The sequence below is a fragment of the Carettochelys insculpta genome, chromosome 3 (assembly GCF_033958435.1).
Source record: "Carettochelys insculpta isolate YL-2023 chromosome 3, ASM3395843v1, whole genome shotgun sequence".
NCBI lineage: Eukaryota > Metazoa > Chordata > Testudines > Carettochelyidae > Carettochelys > Carettochelys insculpta.
The window spans coordinates 142,161,825-142,187,214 of record NC_134139.1 but is presented as its reverse complement, the minus strand read 5'-3'; the positions used below and the strand labels follow the sequence as shown (position 1 = coordinate 142,187,214).

Genomic DNA, 25,390 nt, shown 5'->3' with positions numbered 1-25,390 from the left:
ATTCTTCCCCTCTCCTTCCCATACAGCTGGAGGAAAAAATCCTGACATTTGAGAGTTTCATTGCAAAATCATGAGTGAGGCTTAATTTTACTTGGAACTAGTGTCTCTTGCAATAAATTAGTGAGAGCTGATATGTTAGCCTGCTGTCCAGCTACCACACTGGGAGCCAGAAGCATTGCGAAAGGCTAGGGACGCCACTTGTCCAGTTTCAGGCTTAACTATAGGCACAGAAACTAGTGATGCAGCAGGAACTTCAGCAACCCCAGGTTTTACTGTGAAGTTTGCTGGTCCTGTCTGAACAAAGCTAGCATTATTTCTCAGACAACAATCTGTCCTCTCTCGGTCGCAACAGTTCCTTTCTTAAGCCCTGTCCTGGCTATCCTAACTTTTTTGTCAAAAGGGGGCACTTTCCCTCTCTGCATTTGCCAACTTTATCAAATTGATAGTTGGCAAAAGCAATCAGGACAAATGCACATTTTTGTCAAAGTGGTGCATGGAGAAATGTGTGGGGAATGAGTGGTGACACCAGTCCTTTTTTTTGCAGTGGGAAGGAAAAGGCTGGGCTCAACACAGGCCCACTTGGGAAGGAAAGGGACTTGGGTGAGCATCTCAGGCCAGCTCTGCATAAGGGGGCTTAGTCTCGCCATACCCACATTTCTCATCTGATGAAGTGGGTCTTTGCCCACGAAAGCTTATGCTCCAAAATATCTGTTAATCTATAAGGTGCCACAAGGCTTCTTGTTGTTCTCTGTATTTCAGGATTCTTCAATCCCAGAGCTGTGCTGCAGCCGTGTGGTGTGAGCTGGAATTGCAAGTGTCCGTGTTCCTTTTAACATGCAGGGTAGAGTTTTGTTAGTTGGCTTCCAATACCCCCACTGTATTGGACAGGCCTCTTTTTGGTAGGTTTCTCCCCCATCCAGTACTGGAACAAAACCAGCCATATTTTTGTCTATTATCAGACAGATATGACTCTGATTTCCATGCTGCTCTGCCTCTCATCCACATGATATCATACACATGCTGCATGAGAGGTGAGGCAGCTGGTGGGGGGAGTGAAAATGATGGCCGCTCTGTGACATGATCATGCACACACCATCCAAGATCAGGCTAGCAGGTATCAAGTCAAGCTTGCAGGCACAAGTCCAAGCCATTACCAAAAGCACTGGACTGTGCAGGATTTCAGAAACGTGAGCGGTCACCCTACACGACCCACTCTACTTTCTCTGAGTGTAAGATCAGGACAGTTACTGGGTGACAGGGCTGTGCTACCAACTGCACTAAGGCAGCTGCCTGACATGTCGATCTTCACCAGCTGGACTGTCAAAGCATCTCTTGTTCAATGCAGATGCAGGGTAAAACAAAAGGGGAGCTTCTGACAGCCCTCGGAAAGGCAGGGCCAGCCCACCTGGAGCCACTCAGCCGCACTCGTTGCACAGAATCAGCCCTCCACTTCCTTAGGGAGCAGCAACTGGCCCCAGACCCTAGCGAGAAAATACTCCAAACCCTGACCCCTCGTGCGTTTTCTCCAACAGCGATCCAAGGGGCGGGAGGGGCTGCAGCGACGGGCTAACCATGGCCAGCATTAGCCTTGCTAGAGCCCGGGGCAGGAAGCCGAAGCCCTGCCCCTGAGCTCTGCAGCGTGGGGCGCCAAGCCCCCCACCCGGGGCTGCCGCAAAAGCCTGAGCACCGAAGCCTGGCAACCGCCTAGGGAACCGCCCGGCCTGCTCCCCCTTCTCGCTGGCCCCGGCGTTTATAGGCGGTGCCCGCGAGCGGCACAGCTGCGCCCGGAGACTTTATGACGGGCCGGCGGGGAGGGGGGCGCCCCAGCCAGGCGCAGGCGGCCCCGCGCTGCCCGGAAAGGCGAGGGCAGGGCAGGGCAGGGCAGGGCAGAGCGGCCGCGGCCTGGCGGGCGGAAGCGGGGACTACGCGCCCGGCCAGCGGCAGGTGTCGGTAGAGGCCGCAGCCCGGGCACGGGGCTCCACCAGCGCCTCAGCGCAATGGCGCAGGAACCCCCGCTCCAGTGATGGAGGCGGGTGGTAAACACGTGACACGGGCCGCTCGGGGCGGGGTCCGGGCCTGCAGCGTGCGCGAGGGCCCCGGGCCGCGGCCCAGCGCTGCCCGAGGGGGCGGCGCCAACACCCGCCCGGCTGGAGGCTCCGCGGCGGGGCCGCGCTCGGAGGTGAGAGCGGCGCGGGAGGGAGGGGATCGGCCGGGCACGCGCAGCTCGGGAGCCCCGCTCCAGCGCTGGGCGCGTTCGCCGCCGCTCGCCTCATCTCCCCACAGCCTCGCTCTGTGGCCGGGGGCGGGGGACGCTGCTTGGGCCGCGCTGCACGGCCCCAGTGACCTGTAGACCCCGCCTGCACGGGCCTGGGCTGTGGGGCGAGGCCGGGCGAAATGGCCTGTCACGTGCTCGAGGCCTTCCCCAGGGCCGGGGTTTCCATCCCCTCTCTCCGGGCTTGGCCAGCTCGGAGCCCAGTCCCTTGGGGGCCTGGGCAGAACCTGGTAGAGGGGAGAGACCCAGTCTGGGTGTGATCCGACCAGGCCTTCGGCCCCTGTGGTTGTTGCCTCGTGCCAGTGCCCTGGTGGGACTGAGGACCTTTGGTTGGCATTGCAGGCCCTGGCAGTTGAGGGTGTTGCGTTCCTTGTTGGGTTGGGTCTGTTTAAGTTTGCGGGACTGCGCATGGCTCAGAGCTGTGAAGTCCTGAGCTGTAGTCAGTTCTGATACGGAGCTTTACGCGCATCTCTTGGTGGGCACTTGATAACAAGTAGGATGTCATCATGTCACTCTCCATTGACGGCTGATCAGCCCGATTCCTGAGCTGCAGATCTTCGCACAGAAGAGGCAGGCGTTAGTAGCTTTTGGAGGGGTGCAGGGCAGTTTTTATGCTCTTTTCTTCTTCTCTGCCTCTCCTTGTCTGTGCTGTGGTGGGACCTCATAAATTCTGACACCCCCTCCTGGATTACTGTTCTCTACTGGGGATGGTCTTGGGCAAGGTTCTCCCAAGTGTGGACACCAATGCTCCACTTTTTCACGTGTGCCTTCAGCATGTCCTTATATCGCTTCTGCTGGCCCCCAGTGCTCCTCTGTCCCTCCTCCAATTCAGAAAACAGAATCTGTTTTGGGAGGTGCTGATCAGACATCCAAACCACATGACCACTCCAACAAAATTGTTGGTGAATGACAGTGGCTTCAATGCTGGTCATGTTCGATTCTTCCAGGATGCTGGTGTTCATGTGCCTATCTTCCCAAGAGGTATCTTTACACAATATACAAATTCATGCCCATAAGCACTGCAGTTAAGTCAGCCTAACCTTGCAGCTATGTTGACAAAAGAATTCTTCCATCAATCTAGTTACTTCTGCTGCTCCAGGAGATAAATTACCTACATTGACAGAAGAACAACTTCTCTCAAAGTAGGAAGTATCCGCACTGCGGTATTTCTCTGGATAGCGACCATGCTGCAGATGTGGCCTAAAATGGATTTGAGTGTTGAGTACTCTGGGCCCTGGCTGTGAGAACATGACTTGTTTTGATCCTGTTCAGTGATATCTGGGGGTTTTGTGGCCTAACATTCCCTTTCAGTATGAAAACAAGAAGGGTTTTGCAACAGCTTAGGGCCCATTTGGGAATACATTATCAACACTGAATAATATCAGTGCCATTCATTAGGGATCCAAAAAACTGATTTCTAAACTAGACTCTTAAGTTATGGAGGGTAATGGTGGGAAGTGCCAGATGTAGGCACTTCTGTGTTGGTACCACTAACAACTTATCTAACAACCAGTTACTCGAGTTTGAGTGGTGTAATCTTGAAGTTCCAGAGGCAGTATTTGACATGGGCAAGGGGGAGCATAATGCTGGAAAAACACTAGTGTGTGAAACAAACTACAGTCCATTTTCCTCAAAAACTTAATACTCAAAATTGTCGTTTCTTGTTTTGTTTAATTTTGTCTTTAGGTCACTATTTATCATTAATCAAGATGTCCTCAGCACCTGAGCCACCAAACATTAAAAAAGAAGCACCCAAAGAGAAAGAGAGTCGAATTCCAGGACTCAGGGGTGTCCGTACAACCACCCTTTTCCGAGCTGTGAATCCAGAACTTTTCATTAAACCTGTAAGAGGCTCCTTCAGAGATCATATGTTTAAGATCTGTTGTTGAGATGTATAGAAAACAAATCCCTATTTAAGCTACTAGTATTATAAGTACCACCTAAGAATGTTATAACTCAGAAATAATTTTCACATTTTCCTAGTTCAATTACTTTGCATATTTCACATCACTTTGTGTATAGTCAGTCTGTTTCCCCTGTGTACTGTTTTACTGTTCCTGCATCTAATGAGAAGGACTCCGTGAGTCTGCTTTCTGTTTCATTTGTGATTTGATGCATTAGTTACAGAGATTCTCTCTTTTATATTTAAAATGGTGAAGAGAATTTAAATAATCAGAAAAACTTAAGATGAAAGGACAAATGTTTGTTTAAAAAGGAAAGATTTTTTTTCGTTCATGTGCCACAAACTTGAGCTACCCTTTAAATTTTAAGATCTGCAGTGCTGGCCTATTTCATTGCTCTCTCTGCAGAGTGTTGAAACAAGTTACCACTTTTTTGGATGATTTTTAACTTAATTGTTTAAAACAACATTTGTTTTCATCCTGATAAATGGGCATGGGTAGATTAAAGCCATCCAGCACATTTTGCTAATCTGATGCCTTGACTCCATGGTAGTGGCTGTGGCAACACCTAGAACACTAGATAAATTTGGAGTCTCTGCAGAAAGAGAGAGTTATTTCAATAGTGCCTGTCACTTTCTAACAAGAGCTCTAGATATACTCTCAAACAGAATCTTAGATTGTGTAAAGTACATTGAAAAACAAAATACAGTCGGAAAAATAGTTCAGAGATGTTTGCTTACTATTTCTGATGTAGTAACAGTAAGGTGGCTGTGTTAGTCTGTACTCCAACAAAACAAAGCAGCAGAAATGTAGCACTTTAAAGACTAACAAAATGATTTACTCAGTGATGAGCTTTCGTGGCACAGACCCATTTCATCAGATCAATCTCATTTTCAATGCAGACTGACATTTATAAGTACAGAGGACCAAAAAAAAAAATTGCAATAAAAACTGACAAATCAAATAAGATTGAAGGGAGGGGTAGGAGGTATGTTAATTGTCATGTCTGAGATAATTACGAGCATCAAAGGAAGGGAAGCAGGTTACAACACAGTAATACTAATCCTGGAATTTTCCTTGCAACAAACCCCACTGCGAACTTTGTCCACATATTTATTCTGGGGATGTTATCACTGGGCGTAACCATCAGAGAGGTAGCCATGTTAGTCTGTATCTTCGAGAACAACAAGAAGTCCTGTAGCACCTTATAGACTAACAGATATTTTGGAGCCTAAGCTTTCATGGGCCAAGACCCGCTTCATCAGATGAAGCAGGTGTTTGCTCACGAAGCTTAGGCTCCAAAATATCTGTTAGTTTATAAGGTGCCACAGGACTTCTTGTTGGACCTAATCATGTTAGTTACAAGATCAAAGGCACATTCTTGTGCACGTCCAGCAACATTATGTTTGCTGTTATGTGCCAGCAATGCCCTGACACTATGTACATTGGACAGACTGGGCAAAATCTTCGCCTAAGAATAAATGGACACAGAGCAGACATCAAGAAACTCAGTACACGTAAGGCAGTCAGTGAACACTTCAGTAGAGTGGGCCATTCTGTTAAAGACCTGAGAATTTGTGTCCTGGAACAAAAAGAATTTAACAACAAATTAGACCAAGAGATTTGTGAGTTAGAGTTCATATTCAAATTTGACACATTAACACATGGTATGAACAGAGATATCAATTACCTCATGCCTTACAAGGACTGCTTCCCTTCCTTTGATGCTCGTAGGTATCTCAGACAGGACAGTTAACATCCCCCCATCCCTCACCCCCTTCCTTCTATTCTATTTGATTTGTCACTTTTCATTGCAATTTTTTTTTTGGTCCTCTGTACTTATAAATGTCAGTCTGTATTGGAAATTAAATTGATCTGATGTGGGAGGGTAAAGTAGATTACTTAAGATATTCATTGGTGTAGTGGTAAGTGCTGGAGAGTGTCGTTAAGGCTACTAAGTTGTTAACGTTGCTAGTGCTACTGATCTTGGTGCTTCAGTGATAGCTGCACAAGAAGAGAGTGCAGCATGCTACTTCAGCAGACCTCCGTGTTATTCATGAAGAAAGACCCCAGACTCATTTTGGTGGTGAATGGCTCTGCCAGGTTTATTGTCGGCAAAACATGGTACAGACTAGTGACCTGTCCAATGGCTTATAGGAACACTAAGACATGTGTGCTCGTGACAAAGTAAAGGCTTAGTCAACGTAACAGGGTGCTGTGCCCTCAGCTAACGCAAAGATGCCCCTTTTATGATTTCTTTTATATGTTGATGCAGATTAAACTCTACCTTGTATCTATCAGATCGAACAAAACATCCTCATGTATTATTCTACCATCCCGTCTTTATTTTCCAAGGGACCTTGCTTACATACGAATTTGGGGACTTTGGGTGTTTTTGTACCATCATCTTTAGTCAGAAATCTGTTTTCTTGGTTATCCAACATATGTTGTCTTACTGCACTACCAAGGCCTGTTCTGGCTCATAGCGTTCTGCTCACGCTGCTAGTTATGCCTGCGGCTCCAGCGAGGCCTGCAGGTTGACTATGCCAACTAATGTGCTTTGTTACAATATCCATTTTTATAACTAAGTATGAGAAATTCTGTTTTACATTTCAGAACCCCAAAACAGTGGTGAGACTGCACACAATGAGAAGGCAGAATTTAAGTCATTTAATAAAAGCAGGTTTTGTGACAATTTGCAAATTGGTGTTAGCTAAATAAAATTCTTTTGTCCAGAGCGCAGTGTGTTGCCCAGGTAGGAAATCTAGATGGATCGTGTTGCAGAAAAGTCTTGTCATCTTTAGGAACTCTCCTTCTGTTTTGTGGATTGACCAGTATTATGACCTGCGGAGGTTCAGAACACTTGATGTTGCCACACAGGGTCTCTAGAAAAGGGAGGGGAAAGCATTTTTTTAACTTCATGGGTGTTTCATTTGAAGTATTTTTATCCTAGAAGACCACTTTCTACTTCCTCCTTTCTGAAAGCAAGTGGCCTAAATCAGGGGTTGGCAACTGCAGCGCTGGAGCCGCATGTGGCTCTTTAAGGAGTCATTTGCAGCTCCCCTTCTCACGCCTGGCCAGGTCAGGGGTCATCAGGATGTGGGGCTGGCCAGTGCTCGATTGGGCAGGGGGTAGGGCAGTAGTGGGGCTTGCCCTGTTGCTGTGCTGTCTGGGCTCGAGCGGAACATGGTACAACAGGCTGCAGTGAGTGGGGTCCTGCCATGGACAGGTATGGAATGATTTAGGGGTCTCTTCCCCACCTCCCCGGTTCCTTTTTCTGCCCCTGAAGCTGGGCACCTCCTCAATCCTCCTCCCCTTAGCTGTGCTGCTCTGTCCCCAGCAGCTGTGTGCTGAACCCTTATGCCTCTGTGCCAGCCAGGCTAGCAGTGCCTCTGCCACTCCGCGTTAGCCTTGGGCTCTCTGCATGTGCAGCATGCTGTGTGCTGATCCAGCAAAGCAGTGTTTGCCCTTTGGATCTGCTGCTGCATCAGACAGGATGAGGGTGCGGAGCGGAGACCCTCACCCTGGGAGTGCTTGCAGGATCTGCGTTCAGAGCATCACTGTCAGCACATCAAGGCAGTGCACTCTGTGTTGTCTTGTTTTATAGGACAGTGTATTTCAATGACAAGTCCACGGACTGGTATTAATCATTGCAATCTCCCTGACACAATTTAAGAAGGCAGCAAGCCAGTCCCTGGTGTCAGAGAGGCTCAGATAGGAGAACTGGCCCTATGGGTATGCAGCCATAACTGTGCTACCAAACAGTTCTTAATAATTTGGACCAGCTCCAAGAAAATGTGTTCTGTTAGCTAACTGAATCTTCTGCTGCTTGGGAAACCCTATTTGGTACCACTTATTACATGAGTAGTGAGCATGGTGATAGACACAATTACGTTTAGAGCCTTAATTCTACACCTCTTTAACAGCATGTGGAGTAGATGGGCCTACATCCTCTGCGCAAAAACATCTTATTCTGGCATCATGGGGACAGATTTCGTCCTAAAATGAGTTTAAAACTTTGGTGTTATTTATTAAGTGTTGTCTCATATTCACGGCCATTGCGGCTCTTGAAGTATTCATTTTGTAACCAAATTTGAAAAAAAGTCTCTTCTCACTTTTGGTTGCAGACCTCTGGCCTAAATGGTAAACACCAACATTGGTCAATCCAACATTGGTCAATTTGTGTCATAGCTGTCTGCACAGGTCTCTAAAGTAGCAGTGGTATTAGTGCCATAAAGGGATGTCAGAGAGGGCTTCTGGTCACTTGGCATGCCATGAGCAAAGAGTGTGATGTACATGATGGATCAAAAAACCAAAAGAGCTGGCTAAAAGTGCCTATTAATTTCTTTTGACAGAACAAACCTGTTATGGCTTTTGGACTCATAACAATTAGCCTGTGTGTGGCCTACATTGGCTACTTACATGCAACACAAGAGAATAAAAAGGACCTCTATGAAGCAGTTGACAGTGAAGGAACCAGGTATATGAGGAGGAAGACTTCCAAGTGGGATTAAAGAAGCTGCTGAGTAACTGAGGAAGAGAGAGGAGTACTTGGCAATGTAATCACCTGAATTGTTAGTGTTAAATTAGGTGGCTGTTAACTTTTCTGTGCAAATTTTGGAATTATGTTTGTAAAACTAAATCAAATTTCCATTCCACTTTACAGTGCCACACCTTTACCTGTAAACTTTATGGAAGACATATGCACAATAATAAAAGTGTTAAGAACTGCTGTCCGAGTTGATGATTGCTTGGAGACTGCAGTGATAAGTGACTTCAAAAATGCCAGTGATAATTCAGCTCATCTTTTTGTGATCTGCCTTGGCAAGAAGGAAAACAGTTTTAAAATTCAAGGCATATTTGTAGGAAGAGGTAGTTTGCTTAAGCTGCAAAATACACTTGCTTATTATTGCAACTAAAATGTTTTTAAAAAGATGACTAACTTAAAAAAATACAGAACTCTGTAAATACTGACCTAAGACAACCATTCAAAATGCTAATTTACTCTTTTTATATAAATCCTTTGTTAGGACATCTTTTTCTGTCCATTTGAGTGACTTGCTTTATTTCTAAATTGGAAAAATATATAAAATAAATGTTATTTTGTTAATTACTGGAATCAGGGTAGTTTGAACACAGGAAATTCTAAAATTCTAAAATATATATATGTTATATATTTCTTTATATAAAATATAGTTTTTTTGTATTAAGGAAATACACAATTTCTGTAGTTTCTGAAATAATTACAAGAACATTAAGGTAAAAAAGTCAACCACTCGCAAGTTAGGAACTGTGAGAGTTGTGTTAATTTAGCCTCCTTGTGTTATCTGCATTATAATCCAATCTTTAATTACAAGATCACTTTTTTAACAGACCCACTATCTCTTTCTCTTTTCTAATTTCTGAATGCTTGACTTTGCAACCTTAATAATTTTCTTTTAGTGTAGGTTTTTTTCTCTCTCTTCTCCTTTGGTTTTAACTAAGCCTAGTGATATAACTCTACAGACATTCTGGTTGCTGTCATGTTGACACCCATATGGGTCATCAGCAGTGTTGGAAACTTTATATCCACTGCTTATGACTGCCATGTTAATTAATGGTAGGCTGTCATTCTCTGAATAGACATTCAGGAAGAAGGTACACGCTTTTCTAGCAGGTTTTACAGATGTTGGTTGGCAGCAAAAGGATAGGGAGACCCAAGAATTTTGTGTTCATTCCGAGCCCTTGTGATTGCAGTTTTTTTGCCTGTTCCTCTTAAAAAGTCCCTTGATGCCCCATCCACTCCAGCCCTTCCCAGTTCCGTTTCTTCCCCACCTCTGGGTACTTGCACCAGTCCCATTATCACTTAGCCCACCCCAGTCTCTATTCCTAAAACACTTGCCCCTGGTTTTGCCCCTCCAGAATCCCAGTCCCAGTTTCTCCCACACCCCGTGACCATTCTCTCCCTGCACTCTGGCTCCTCATTAGAGCCAACTCCTCTCCTATCGTAGCTCCTGTCCCATGCCCTAATAATGATCAGTTCTAATCTCTTTGTGTAGCCAGTCCCAGTCTCCTCTAGCTCCTCATCTGATTTTGGTCTCCCTACTAGCTCCCAGTCCTCGCCTACTTCTTTCCTGGGCTCCCAAGCTCCATGTCATCCAGGCACAGTCCGCCTTCCTAGTCTTCCCCCATCAGTCCCCGTCTTCTTTCCCAGCCAGTTATCTCATTCATACCAATGCCTAGTTGTCCTCTCTATCTTCTGCCAGCCTCCAGTTTAAGTATCACATCTATCTACCCCAGGCAGGCTACTTGTCCCAATCTAGATATGCTCCTCTCTGCATTTGAATCAGCAACTTCCTGCTGTATGGTCCCTTGTCTCAGCAAAAGGCTCAGCCATGAGCAAATGAATTTCAAACTCCCTGCTTTCAGTCTGGCTGCCCTGACTTGGACCTGTCACTGCCTAGTGCTGTTACATCATGAAAAGCCCTGCTGGGTTGAAGCATCCACAGTGCAGAGAAAGTCTTGGGGATATTTAGTTACTAAAATCCAAGAAGTCTCTGCAGAGCATGTGCCAGCTATTAATGTCTATTATAACTTGGCCAAATTTGAGTGGATAGTGATAGAAAAAAATATTCTTGATGCGAAGACTGCCCTCTTCCAGTTTTCAAGTCCCTGTTCCCAGGCATGGGGGGCACTATTAAAACCGGGCTGGATTTTTTTTTTAACATAGGCAAAACAAGACAGTCTCAAAGCTCCTTCTTTTCCTGTCCTGTGAAACAAAAAGCTAGGGAAAAACTAATTTAACAACTATTATATAGAATTTTAATCAGATGATTCGTCAATTCATTAAAATATAATTAGCCTCCATTGTTAAAATGGGCTTTAACTAACTAAATGACTCCAAAACCAATGCTGCCTGCAGGGAAGAACTGTTTTAATAGAACATTTATTTTTCGTAAGGTTTTATGAAAGTAAAGCTTTGATACCCAGCTGTAAGAGGTGAATCAGTCCTTGTGAGCCAGAACTACTCCAAAGGGTTTGTGATATATAGGTATAATGCAAGACTGGGTCCTTGCTTTTAAATTATGTTTTATTGTATGAAGGTGACCTTACAAAATGAGCAATAGTAACAGTGAAAGAAGAGGAGAGGAAGGGTTTAGAACTGGGTCAGAGAGAGGGGCTTGGTGAATATGGTCATAGAGACTATGAAGTGGAAGGTCTGGCTGGGAGGGGAGGTGTGGTGTTTGTTGTTGGAGTCGGGACAAATTAGTAAAACTGATCCAAACCTCTGGCTTGAAGAAGGAAAGTTCAGCTTAGTTTTCCAATTTTCAACATACTTATTTCTTTGTAGCAATTACTTTTTTAACAGCTCTTAATAATATTTAGATGCTATACCTAAAGTGCAGGAAACAGTATGAATGAAAAGATTCATATACCACCTTAACAGACAATACAGAAACATGGCTGATGCTTGTCAGCATAAATATTTGATTCCTGCAAATACAGCTACAGCAGTGACAAAGGGTGAATGCAACCCTCTCAAGCACAGCTTTCACTTCTGTGAACTGCAGTTAAACACCACCAGTAATGTTTATTTTCATTGTTTTCTATAGATTTCCTTTTCAACAGAGGAAATTAAGTTTATAAGAAAATTGCCACAACAATAAGCACAAATGGTTTCCTGAGTGGACTCTTTTCATACCCCATGCCAGTTATTTAACAGAAATTATTATGATCCAAACATTTGAAACAGTAGCCGTTACTAAATACTTTTGAAAATCCCATTAAACTGCATGGTTCTGAGAAAAATTGTTGCTGTTCCTTAAGTAATAAAACTAAATGTGTCATGAGATGCTGCTTAACATTACCTAGTATCTGCAAATGCTTTTGTGAGCAAATCTTGTCCTCCGTAGTAACAGTTGCTAGGTAGGAGGTTAATTTAAGGCTGTAAGAGATCAGTTAATAAATCCTCTGCCATCACCAGCACGTTATTGAGCTCCTCAGCACTTATGCTTCTTAACATTCAAGCAAATATTTTAGATGTCATCCTAATGGTGAATGATTTTACCTATTAACTGAACTGCACGTATACTGTAGAAGCAGTAAGCATTTTGTCTGCAAGGATTAGGGCAGTTTGGACATTCTAGTATCTACCTTGAATATACAACCATGATTAGGAATCAGAATTTGAGCTCCTTTGTTTGTTGTGCTGTTTGCTCAAAAATAGTACCACCACCACCTACATCTGCTACTTTTGAACGGATTCGGGACTATAAACCTTTCAAAACACGGTATTACACTCATCGGGATATATTAGGTAAGTTTCCTGAATGAGTCTTTTGTAATTCTCCAATTGGGGATATCTAAAATGCTTAAAAATGCCTCTGTACTTGACATTCACATCTTCCAGTGGCCTTTTCTGGTTGGTCAGAGATGGACATGTGTACTTATTTATGAATATGTACAAATACTACAGATCAAATAATGACTCTCAGGGTATTAAATATTTGCTCACACTGTAGGAAAAGGAGCTGGAGTGAGGATGTTTGAAAATGGCTGTAAGGCCTAAAGGAATTGAGAAGAACTTTATTGTGAAATAAATCTTTCCAGAACCTGCCTCTTGTGGTCCAACCTCTCCAACAGAAGCGAGCTTCCTACAAATCAGAACACGCCAACTTCAAGTGGCATGAAACCCTGCTGGAACAACAGATGCAAAACCTGCAGATGTATCTCCTCTGCTACAATGATATCCGCAACTCACCTTTCAAAATCCATGGGTCTCACACATGTCTATCACACCATGTGCTGTACTCACCCAGCACAATCAATGCTCCAATAACAGCTATGTGGGTGAAACTAGATAATCACTTCAATCTCCAGTGAAGTCACATAGGCAAATGAAAAAAGCCAAAAACACACTATCACCTGTAAATGAATATTTTTCACAAAGCAGTAACTCTTTTTTATTGCTCTAGCATGCATATCTTTAAAGGAAACCTGCACAACACTTTCAAAAATAGAATAACTTTATACTAAAAATCATGGACTGAATTGAGACACTGGATATAAGGTTTATTATAACAATTTGCAACCTGTCAACAACCCCCGTTGGAACAGGCTTCCCCTGGTTCCTCTTCTCTCTCTCTCTCTCCACACACACACACACACACACACACACACACACACACACACACACACACACACACACACACACACACACACACACACACACACACACACACACACACACCCCCCCGATGGCTGGGGAGGTGTTAAGAGACCACTTCACATTGAATGCTCCCTTGAAATATGTAATTACGTTTGGTAAATAATCTGTTGCACCTTGTCTTAAGCTGTGACATTCTGACAATGTTTCATAGATCTGAAGTTTACCCAGATTGATATAAGCCGGAAGATTGTCCATGTAAGATACCACCTCACTCACTGTGGTTGTGTCTGCACTACAAAAATGACTTCAAAGTAAACGACTTGGAAGTTGAGAATGTACACACACCCTCCTTGGAAGTAGGGCACTACTCCATTCCTGAGAATGGAATAAGGACATTGAAGCTGGGCTCCCTACTTCCAAGTTAACACAAAGGTGTTCTGCAAGTTAACTTTGAAGTAAGGGAAAATGTGTGTGGACTCTCTGGTGGCTACTTCGAAGTAGTGCCTATCATCAAATTTAACTTTGAAGTTAGTTCCTAGTATAGACACACCCCTTGCGTCTCTTTAAACCAGTTACTTATAATTAACTCATGTTTTTTGTATATACTGCCTTCATAGAGTCACGCTCACATTTATGTGAGGCTTATTAACAATTATTATCTCAGATAGGGCAGCGCAGTTATGTGCCTAATGACTGCGCCAGTCATGGAAATGTGCCTCCTTATAGCAAGTTTCAGTATATCATACTATTATTCTGTATAGCATAGTATGTCAGAGATCTAGCCTCTATTGGGCTTTTCTCCACATAAGCCGGAAAAAAGATAAGACAGTTTTCAAAACTCAGTCTTCTCAGCATAAAATTATATTGTGTGTGAAATTCTATTCATGGAGAGTAATCAAAGTATCAGAAAGTAAAATTACATAACAAAATATGATTTTTATTAGCTATACATTAATAAGAAATTTCTTATTTACTATAGGTTACTGAACTATTTACTCTCATGCAAGACATTGACAGTTCCAAGTTTGATGATAGGAAGGGAAAAAAACCCAAGGTCAGAGCTACATAGCTATAGTGCTCAGGGACTTGAAAAATACACCTTACCCCAACCTCTAGCACTGAAGATATGCCACCCTAAATCCGTGGTGGAGATTCAGCTAGGTCAGTGGAAGATCACTTTTTTCAATCTAATGTTGCTTGGGGAGGTGATGTTTCTACAATGACCGAATCAGTAGCCCCTCGTTGTAGGTTGTGTCTGAACTTGAAGCTGTGGAGAGATAGTGAGCTAGATCAGTATTTCTTAAATTATGTTCCATGAAACACTGGTGTTCAGTGAACAACTTGCAGGCGTGCTGCAGGTGTTTGGAAAAATACACTGATAGTGCATACTTTCTGTTATTACAACCACATACAAGGTTACCTCTTTGTTGCTATGAAACCTGATTAAATTACTTCATTTTGGTTTTGCTGCATATGTCGCTGTTTGTTTGTTTTTTAAATCTGACAATAGGGTTTTCTGAAGAAAATTTTCATAGGTGTTCCGCATAAAAAAATTTATAGTTTGGTGTTGTGCAGTCTCAAAAAGTTTAAGAAACACTGAGCTAGGTAACCCTGGAGTTTGGAATCCTATATGGTCCACAAAATGGAGACAACATTGGTAGTGACAGTGTAGACTCTCCAGACAGTTCCATCAGTATACCTTAAATTTGTTTTGGAGGGACTAATTTCTGGATTGAATTGGCAGTTTAATCCAAATGCCTGCACAGCACTGATTTGTACTCTGTGTTCTGACAATGGTAAGAATTAGTGCCAGATGTGGTAGGTTAGCTGATATCAACATTTGTTAGCTAGGAACTAGACTAAGACAAACAAATTTATTTTATATAGGTCACAAAATAGCCATCAATCAACAGGAATTGAGAGTCCTCAAAACCTCATCAGACCAAGTCTCTACACTGTATGTTCCTTGGGCAGAGTTCCTGTTTTAAAAGCAGTGCATCTACGTATAACATTATATTAATAATACTTACATTATAAATACTGTACACAGTGAGGATTCATATTTTGTATCTTTTACTTTTTATAAATATCAAAGCAAACAAAGGGGCAGAAAATTATTTTACTGTTTCTTTAAACTTGTAACATGTTTGCACAATCCATTTCTGTTGAATACACATAGAGCTTGGGGAAGATCTTCAACAAGAACAACGTGAAAAACAGGAACTAGAAGTAAAAGAACGGATGGAAAAAATTAAAGCTGAACTATGGTCTCAGGTAAATTAAGTTACACTGTTTTCATTGAAATCAACTTTTATAATTCCTTGAAGCTCTTTGGAATCTTTGTTATAGCATGCACATTTTATCAATCTATTGGCTAGCTTGCAAAACCTAATCTCAGCAAGGTACATTTTTAACATTGTGAAGGATTTAAACAGATTTTACATGGGCTCAAAATTTTCTCTCTGAAACACATTTTGACGGCTACTTTTAAACAAACCAAAAAAAAAAGAACATTTTCCAGTTCTTTTCCACAGATGCTATGCCAGAGTTGCCCATTTAGCTTAGAATAGGTAACAAAACTGTGGCATCTCAATTCCATCCTGTGGCACAGCATTCAGGAATGCTGACTTCTTTGTAAGTGGTTTCTGTACCAGCAGTTTTCCAAAGATCAATGTAACAATTTTGTCCAATAGCTGAAAACACCACATATTTTATCCTTCCTGTGCAGATTTATCTGGTTCTAATTTTTAATGAAAAACAATAAAGCATTGAGCACAATAATTTCGGATCCAAATCAGAATGCTATATAAATGGATTTTTAGCTAACTCCATTCAGGCTATGACTTTTTTTTTAAGGCTAAAGTGGAAAAAGAAGATGAAGTGGAAAAAGCGCTTGATCAGGCAATGGCTGAACATGTCAGGTTTTCAGAAGACCTAAAGAAAAAGCATGAAAAGGAGCTACAGGTTTGGAGTCACTTGCTTCCCTTTTTAATATACCAAATATTTTATAGCAGAAATATCCAACTACGGAATCAAATCATCTTTTATCTAATCAGAAAGTCTGTGGTTTTCTGAGTTCCCTGAGATGTGCCACATTTCATTCTATCCCCGTATCCATTCAGCCTGCTATGCCTTTACTTATGAGAAATAGCAACATCTTGCTTTGTGAGGGAAGTGCGTTGAACATTGTGAATCACACAAGCTTGTCCACCCCTTGTCTGCTTCTCAGAAAAACTGATCAAACAGGATCCTGCCCTGGCCCTTGCGAGGATGGGGAGTCTCAATCTGTAGTGGGAGTTTAGAAGGCACTGAAAGACATTCTTGGTCTTAGTCAGAAAAGGCATGAAGTAGTTGCATTGGAAGAGACAGAGCAGGATCTAGGGTGCTGCATATGCTGGAGAGTGGAGGCTTAGAACAGGGTCTGGGTTTTAGAGGGAGATTGAGAACCAGAGGATACCTTTTTACTTTGTGTAGTTTAGGGAGATGCTTACACTAGGCGCTAGATGCATAATAAGCACTGTGGGGAGCTGGAAGAGGGTTGGGTGCCTTTGCAAGTGTGAAAAAGATTTGAATTAGGGGTTGGGAATACAGAGGAGGATCTATTACTATTCGTTAAGGACAAAGATGTGAAGTGAAGATTTTGGGAGCTAATCTCCCAGAAGGATTTTTAAGGCAAGATCTGGTTTTGTGTATCTGGCAATAGATATGGATGGGAGAATATTTGTGGTGAGGCAGTGATTGTCTTTCATTGGGTAAACCTGAATTTCAGCATCAGGTAATAAACATAAAAAATATCACACTATTTACTGTTAGCATAAGCACAGATTTCAATTTACAAAACATTTGAGAGTCTCCTACTTTCTGTTGTGGTTTCTTTGATAAACTTTGTTTCTTAGTCCTGTACTCTGAATCCGATCATCCCCCTGAGATCTGTGCACAGAGAATGCAAAAATGCAGCTGTGCCATTTGAATTTGAGGAAGAGATGGTTATGAATTAGTCACAGAGACATCTCATTTGCCCCCTTCTCCACTTTGATTGGATCCTGAGGTCTGCAGGATTGAGGATCTGTGTTTGCGAAGGGAGTGGTCCAACTCATACTAAATTCTGTACATATATTAGTATGTTTTATTAAAATGGCGTCTCTCTGAGAGATGCCAACACCATTCACAATCATAGAGATTCTGAAATATTTACAATTTTCTAAATCTAGCTCTGATATTTTATTTTAATATATAGATAGATAGATTCTTATATGTAATTATTTAAGGAGCTGTTAAAGAGGCAAGCGCACACAAATTGTAACCAACAAAAGGCTACACGGACAAGGGCCACACATGATTTCATTCATCACAGATTTTAGCTGCCCTCATCTTCACTATAAAGATTTGGCTAATGTGTGCAGTCTTCATCTCTGTATTAAACTAAGGGTGACCACAAGCTGCATTTGGCCTGCTGACCAAACTGTGACCACTCTTAATCTAAGGTATCATAAGTCACTGGAATTTTCCTTTAATGATCTACTGAAATACTGTTCTTCCTCTGAGCTTGTTTTTTTCTTTAAATAGAGAAATTGAGCAATGTTTATTCACTATTTAAATCTACTTAAAATGTTTCCAAAGGAAGCACTGATACAAACAAAGAAAGAGATGCAGCTGTACCTGGAAGATGAACTGAAGAGGGAATCTGAAGCTGCAGAGCAGCGCATGGCCCACAAACTTCAGCGCATCCTGATGGAGTGTGCTTTGGAAAAGATGCAAGCTGTAGCAAATGCCAGAAAACAGGAGAGGCAGACAGCATCCCAAGCATTGGCTAAGCAGCAAAAGTAATCTTGTTATTTTCTAAAGTGTACCTGTTTATAAAAATGATAACAATAAACAAAAATGCATATACACAATAAGCAAAATATCCTAAGGGTTTTCTATGGCACCCATCTTCAAAGCGCTAATATCCTAACTAGAATCTACCCATGAAATTCTTATAAAGTGTATTGAAACATGTAACTGAAGAAAGAAAGACTTGACTTTGTCAGCATTGCTCATTTCCCAGATTTTCAAGGAACATCAATATTGTTTAAAATATCTGAAATTCAAAAGGTAGCTTTTAATGAAAAGTGACTGAAATTGTGGGCTTTCAGGCTTATTGTACCTCACTAAAATCATATCAAATGTATTTATTTTAGAAGCTGTTTTTTCTAATTGCCAGCACCATAAACTTTACCTGCGCCCTGAAAGTCAAGCTTTTTTCTTTATATGCCATCACCAAAAATAAATATTTAGCAGGTCAAGTTCTCCCCTTCCTTACACTGTATAAAACCCCTGGTCTTCACTTGAATGGTGTGGGATGTTACATATTAAAGCAAAGACAACAACTGGCCAACAAGTGGAATTTAGCTAATCATGTTAACAGTGTTTGATCCTTAATAACATCATGCTCCCTCTTATGTAATACTGGAGAGTCATAAGAGTTACTTTTATCACTAATGCCAGCGGAAATAGTTCTAAAAACTCAGAGCACATCTTTTGCATTAGAATGGTCACTTTTTAAACAGCTCTTTTTCAGAATAGATCCTCACTGTAGCTGACATATTGTGTAGTAACTTCATTGTCACAGTTAAAACAGGGCCAGTCCTCTAGTCCTTTTTCCCCTTGTATATAAGACCACTACATCATCTTAAGTGATATGGTATCTTCAGACTCTCCTGTCATTTGCATTCATACGGAACCTAGTGAAAACTAAAACTCCTCTACAAAATTAATAGCTGGAAAAATTTCCCCGTTGGTAAAATGGACTTGCCTGGAACTGAGAGCACCAGGGGGATATTCTTTTTACTTCCCTGAGCCAGCTTTGCTGAAATGCATCCACTGTATTTGAGCAACATTATATAACTGATACATTTTTCTTACCTTATTTTAGTATTTGTACCAAACACAGATGTGTTTGATAAAACTTAAACAAAAATTAGAAGTACATTTCCAGGCTACAAATCAATGCTTAGTCCAAATTCAAGAAGCATTCCCATTTAAAGTTAAATTGCAGAGTAAGAAATCAATTCGTCATGTTCTACACACACCCAATTTGCTTAATTTTACATTTATTTTGAGAACTGTTAACACCTTCACACGTGCACCACTACAATAATACCCTCTGATCGTCCACTGGTGTAAATAAGTATAGTTCCAGTTAAGCCAGTGGAGCTGTGCTGACTTACACTATCAGAGGATCTGGCCCTACAGTCCTATGATCCTGTTTTAGCCTTAGTCATTTTATTTCATGTTACAACTTCACTTTATTTATAGCAAAGTCTGAATCTTTATAATTCTACAGTGAATAAACGTTAAATAATTTTAACAACCATTCATAATTTATGAAACTTATCCAAAAGTCACTTTACCAATTAAATTAATTTTTAACAGAACGTATACAGAGCAACTCCTGGAAGCTGGACTATTGGCTAATGAAAAACATCAGAAGAACCTGGAGCAATTAAAAAAAGAAAAACATTATGAAATGAGTGTTGCCTTGGACATCACTCAAAAAGAGCATCAACAGGAGGCTGAAAAACAGCTCAGAGAAGCAGAAATAACCCATCAGGCTAAACATGGAGAAGTGATGACCAGCTTAAGAGAGACAGAAAGTCAAGTACGGGCTCTTACCCAACAGCTGGAAAGCATGACAGCTTGGAAAGATACCCTGGAAGCTGAAATAGAAGAAACAAGACAGGCTTTTCAAAATTACATTGATATTACATTTCCTAAGCTGACACATGGGCAAGCAGATTTTATCCTGCCATTCAGAAAGAAACGTGAACACCAGGATACAAGAAAGGAAGCAGCAGATAGTGACAAAATGTAAAGACAGGAGTGGTGTGAGATTTACTGCAAGTGCAGATCAGCACCTGGAGTAGGTAATGCTGAAAAATAAATTAATTTGTGTTCACTGCATTAAATATGAGTCACTGTAGTTTAAGGAAAAATAATCATTACCATATTAACTAAAGAATCAAGCTTAGGAAGGGTTTAATCATATTCATGTCTACGATGGTAAAATTAAGATTGCTCCTCATTTCCATTATAACAACCTCCTGTCAAAAAACGGTACCTTTGACCTACAGTTTCACATGCTTCATATCAGCCCAAAGGCATGTTTTTAAGTGTGAAAAAACACCTCAGTGGTGTGAAAAAAACACTTCCTCCAAGCATAGCATGATACAGTGAAGTAAAGTGCCAGTGTAAACAGATTCCCAGTGCTGGGAGATGTGATCTCAGCACTGTTAACTGCTCCCCATCACGGAGGTGGTTTACCTAGAGCTGCTACCATGATCACACTGCTGCGTTAAAGCACTGCCACAGCAGCACATTAAACTTGGAAGTGTAGCCAAAGCCTTTGAAATTTCAGATTGCGTAAGAATCTTGCACTTAAATGAGGAATAATCATGTGGCTACATTTGATTTTTTTTCTATTGAAATACGTAGGTGACTCCCAGGTTACTAAGGTAACTGACCACTGTTATATTGTAAGCTATTAAAGATTTGCTTACACATAAACATGATACAAAATTTCTGTTATTATTGTTGGTAGCATAAAACATCTAAAACACCCTTAAACTCACTTACATGTCTCCTAAGAAGCCACAGCAAAAGATTTAATTTATTTTTGAAAATGAAAATAAGGGAAACTTTTGGGAAAAAAAAGTTACTGCAACAGTAATTTTTAAAATTAATTTGAAAAAAGTCAGGGATGGAAAATGTTTTATTGAACTCTCTAATAATTTGTTTTCTCTGACTACTCATAACTGGCAATCATAGCCTTTTCCTCCTCTCAATTATAGGAAAAGGGAGGCAAATCCAGAATGTTTCTGTTGTTGTTAGGGCTATAGCTGCCATCTTGGTACAGTAACCCCTTGAATTATGCGGGGGGAGCAGCCTATGGCTGGTCAGTGTCCTAGCTCCTGCAAGCAGTGGGGAGCTGGGAACCAGGCTGTCACTGGATTCCCACCTCCCGATGCTTAGGGGACCCAGGAAACTGAGCAGCCATGCACGGGTCAGTTTTCTGGGTCCCACAGGTGGTAGGGAGCTGGGATCTAGGCGGCAGGCTAGTTCCCAGCGCCGCCCCCCGCCCCCTTGCAGCGGCCTTGGTCAGTTTCTTGGCTGCAGCCAGGGGAAGGGAGCTGGGAACCAGGGGCAGCCTGCCTCCTGGCTCCCCTCCACTCCTTGGAGCCAGGAAACTGACCAGGGCAGCAGCTACCGCCTGCTTCCCAGCTCCCCACCACTCTGGGGATCAGGAAACTGCTCCTTTCAGGGGCCGCAGCCAAGAGTCAGGCTGCGGCCACTGACAGGAGCAGGAAACCACTCCTGTCAGGGGCAGCAGTCCTGTTAACCTGAAACATGTGTAACTTGATTATGTGTATCTCAAGGGTTTATTGTATACTGTTGCCAAAATCAGAAAGCTTAAAAAATGCTACTTTTTATATTAACAACCCAAAAATTAAGTAATTAGCCATCTGACCAGATTTTTACTGAGCCAGTTAATAAGATAAGTATGGGTATGGCTTTCAATGCATGATTAATTAAAGAAAAGAAATTAGTCGGTAAGAACAAATTATCTATCTATTTTCCTTTCTATTTGTGCTTGCAATTCTCACAATAGGATGTAACAAGCAATAATTATTAGCTCAGATCAGCCCACGTGAATTCCCCAAAATGCCAAAGAGAAAAAACTGCACACTCTGTCTAACATTTGTAAATAAAAAAACACAATTGTGTGCCTCTTGCACATGCCCTGGGCAGTGCAAGCCTGGGGATCACACCCACCTGCTCTGCTCTACCCTGCTCTGGCGAGTGAGGGATCAGGGCCTGGCTGTGCCTTGGCCTGGGCATCCCTCCACATCCCAGCTATGCAAAGCCCCCTGCCATAGCCCCTGGCAGATCTCAAAGCACTCCTCTGCCCCTCTGGCACACTTCCAGCTCCAGCCTCCCTGAGGAGTTTTCACAAGAGCCAGCCTCAGCACCAAGGGGCTTTTTGTGACATTCCCTAGGGGAGGCCAGCCAAGCAGAGGAAGGGCCAATGGCAGGAGGCTCAGAGATCAACACTTCCTCTGGCTTAGCTCACATTCCTCATTGAGCACCTAGGAGCCCAGGCCTAGACCAAGTTTCCCTGGAGCTAGCTACTGCACAAAACACTGAAAAAGGCAATCTCTGTGCTTGACAAACTGGCCACCTAGGCTGCTTTCCTAAACATAGGTGAGAACAGGAGGCGTATCCTGGGTTAACAAAACGTTACAACGTTGCCACACTGGCTCAGATGCATTTACAGATATCAGCCAATTTTTTTTTTAATTCTGTTCCTAAAGATAGGTTCATAAATCTATATTCAGTAATATAGCTTTAGGGATGCTGGTGGTATCATACACCTTCAACAACATCAAGTTCAGCAAAACTCAAACTTTTGCCTAGGAAATACAGAGTTAATATGTATGACTACTGAGAACAAAACTAGGTGATGTGGCAAGAATACGGCCACTGAAATTCATTGGTGGTAAAACCGAGGTAATGCACACAGGATAATGTAATCCCAACTATACATACAAAATGATGGGGTCTAAATTAACTATTACTGTTCAGTTAAGGGATCTTGGAGCTATGCAAGCATATCAAACAAGTGGCCCGCATGCCACGTGCAGTCCAATCAAATTTTAAAACAAAAAAATTCATATTCAGCATTAAATTGTCAATGTCAATTATTGTATTATTCAAGCAAGATCTGAAAAATATTATAAAATAAACCTAAAATGTAATCTATAATAATTAGGGTGACCATATCTCCCCTGCCCAAATATAGGACAAGGGGAATGATCCCATCCCTGCCAAAATGGGACAGATGGCCACCCTATCTGGGAGTCAGGAGGTGACTGCCCTGTGGGGGCTGTCACCCTGTGGGAGCAGTCACCCTCCCAGGAAAGCTCCTAGGTTCCACCAGCTGGGGGGCCACTGTGCTGCTTCTCCAGCTCCCGGCTCCCCCAGCTCAGGGAAGCTGGGGGGGCAGCTGCGTTGCTGTGCAGGTTGAGCTCTGTCTTGCCCAGCCAAGGGAAGCTGGGCAGGGCAGCCACAGCATGGGTACAGCTCCCGGCTCCCCCAGTAGGGGGAAGTTATGGGGTAGCTGTGCCGCACTGGGGCAGCTCCCGGCTACCCCAGCCAGGGAAAGCTGGGGGGTGGGGCAGCCACGGCCGGGTTTGGCTCCCTCAGCACAGAAGAGCTGAGGGGAGCTGGGGAGCATCCGTGCTGCTGTGTGGGTCTGGCTCCCACAGAAGGGGGAAACTGGGGGTGGGGTAGCCGTGGCCAGGTCCGGCTTGCCCAGCTGAGGGAAGCTGTGGAGGAGCTGGGGGAAGAAGGCGGCAGCCACAGGAAAATACAGGGAAACCTGGCTGGATGGTCACCCTAATAATAATAAATAATTCTGACTTTCTGTTAGAAGTACATTTTCTTTGGTGACCCTGAAAGCTATTAATTTTTGTTTGTGTGGCCCTCAGTAGAGTTTGAGTTTGATGTGCCTGATCTACAAGATACAATAAACAAACAGGTACATACACAAATGCTGAAGTGTGTCTGTAGCTGATTTTATTGCTGATTCTCACACACACACCACACACATTTCAAGCTGTTAGCAGCTGATCTGAAGATCTGACACACTTAAATAGGAAGCAAAAGAAATTTTGTATCAGCAGTGCCTTTTGAAACACACGGTATTCCAAAGTTTTAAAAATACTGGCAAAAAGAATGAAGTTGAGTGTATGCACTGCAAATGGTGTGGTCCAGTTATTAAAAGTAAATATTTATAGCCTACAAAAGGAAATTGGTTTTTCAAAGCTTTATTTGCCATTAGTGATATGGGGCTTCTTAAACACAGAGGCTTAAACTCAGTTTCTGTAGAGAAACTGTCAACAGAACACAGCAGGTTTCTCGGGAGAGTTAAGTTGCACCCCTACAAGGCCTAACGCCTCAGTGGACAGATTCTGTTTACAAAAATATATTGTAAATTCTGCGAGGGCACCTCTGTCTACAGAGAGGGCTTCTGGTTCACCAGGCAGCCGTTTGCAGAGCTTCCGGTTGGCTGTTCTGTCAACAGACGGCTGGTCAGTCTGGCTGCTTGCTTTGACAGAGGGTGTTGACAGTGGGGAGCTTGTATTAGGTGTGGATGTGTTCTGTAGACAGAGGTTCTGTCAGGAAATATCTACCAACAGTGACTTCTGTTGACAGAACTCTGTAGTGTAGACGCAACCATGAGCTATGTCTACACTGGAGGGCTTTGCCGACTAAACCACGTTTTGTGGACCAAACTCACAGAGCGTCCACATTACAAATGCATTCTGTTGGCAGCAGATCAACAGAATGTGGCACTTCTGTTGTCAGTGCTCTGCCATTCCCCCAGGAGCAGACTGCCTTTCTCGACAGCACCTGCTGACAGAAGGCCAGTGTGGATGTTCCAGGAAGCCCTCTGCTGTGTCACCGGGCAGCCCTGGCTGCTGTGCTTGTGGTTGGCTGCTCGGTCGAGAGAGCAGCCAGGCAGCCTGCCCCTGGCCATAGAGCGATCCGCTTTCGTGTGCGGCCGCAATCTGTGGGGAGACGTTTTGTGGGACACTATCTTCCACCACGAACTCCTGTGGACGGATCGCGCTAGTGTAGACGCACCCACAGGGGGCGCTGTGCTTGGAGTGCGTCAGGGAAGCGCCCGGCATTTCGCGCCAGCAGAGCATTGATCGCAATATTGTGCCCGGCCTTTCCCTCCACCCAAATAAACCCCGATATTTGCCCCAAAAAAGCAACAGTTGTTTGCAGCCGTTTCCCGCTGTTTGTGGGCTGGGGCAATACACAGCGCTAGATCGCCGCCGGGGAGGAACAAAGTAGCCTTAGAAAGGAAACCCGGGGCTCTCCGTGTCTGGTACACCCAGGCTGCATCATCCAAGGGAGGCAGCAAGCGCCACAGGGACCGTCACTGCTGCCCCGCTTGCAGCGCCCGCACACGGAGGGCTGTTGACGAACAAGCCGGGCAGCTATTCGGGTCTGTGCATGGCG

General features: G+C 43.2%; 2 protein-coding genes across 3 annotated transcripts; both read left to right on the top strand.

The window, feature by feature from the left end:
• The first annotated feature begins 1,893 nt into the window (after positions 1–1,893).
• SMIM8 (small integral membrane protein 8) lies at positions 1,894–8,905 on the top strand. The gene is made up of 3 exons (XM_074990911.1): positions 1,894–2,179; positions 3,959–4,116; positions 8,529–8,905. The coding sequence occupies exons 2-3, from the start codon at positions 3,982–3,984 to the stop codon at positions 8,685–8,687; spliced, it is 294 nt and encodes a 97-aa protein (XP_074847012.1). The 5' UTR covers positions 1,894–2,179; positions 3,959–3,981; the 3' UTR covers positions 8,688–8,905.
• C3H6orf163 (chromosome 3 C6orf163 homolog) lies at positions 8,799–20,268 on the top strand. 2 transcript variants are annotated; one of them, XM_074990909.1, is made up of 6 exons: positions 8,799–9,045; positions 12,380–12,469; positions 15,501–15,595; positions 16,178–16,285; positions 17,942–18,144; positions 19,736–20,268. In XM_074990909.1, exons 1-6 carry the CDS (start codon positions 8,799–8,801, stop codon positions 20,172–20,174), a joined length of 1,182 nt encoding a protein of 393 aa, XP_074847010.1. In that variant the 3' UTR covers positions 20,175–20,268. The 2 variants fall into 2 exon arrangements, with proteins under 2 accessions (XP_074847010.1, XP_074847011.1); XM_074990910.1 differs by lacking the exon at positions 8,799–9,045 and having other exon boundaries at positions 12,201–12,469.
• Positions 20,269–25,390: the final 5,122 nt, after the last annotated feature.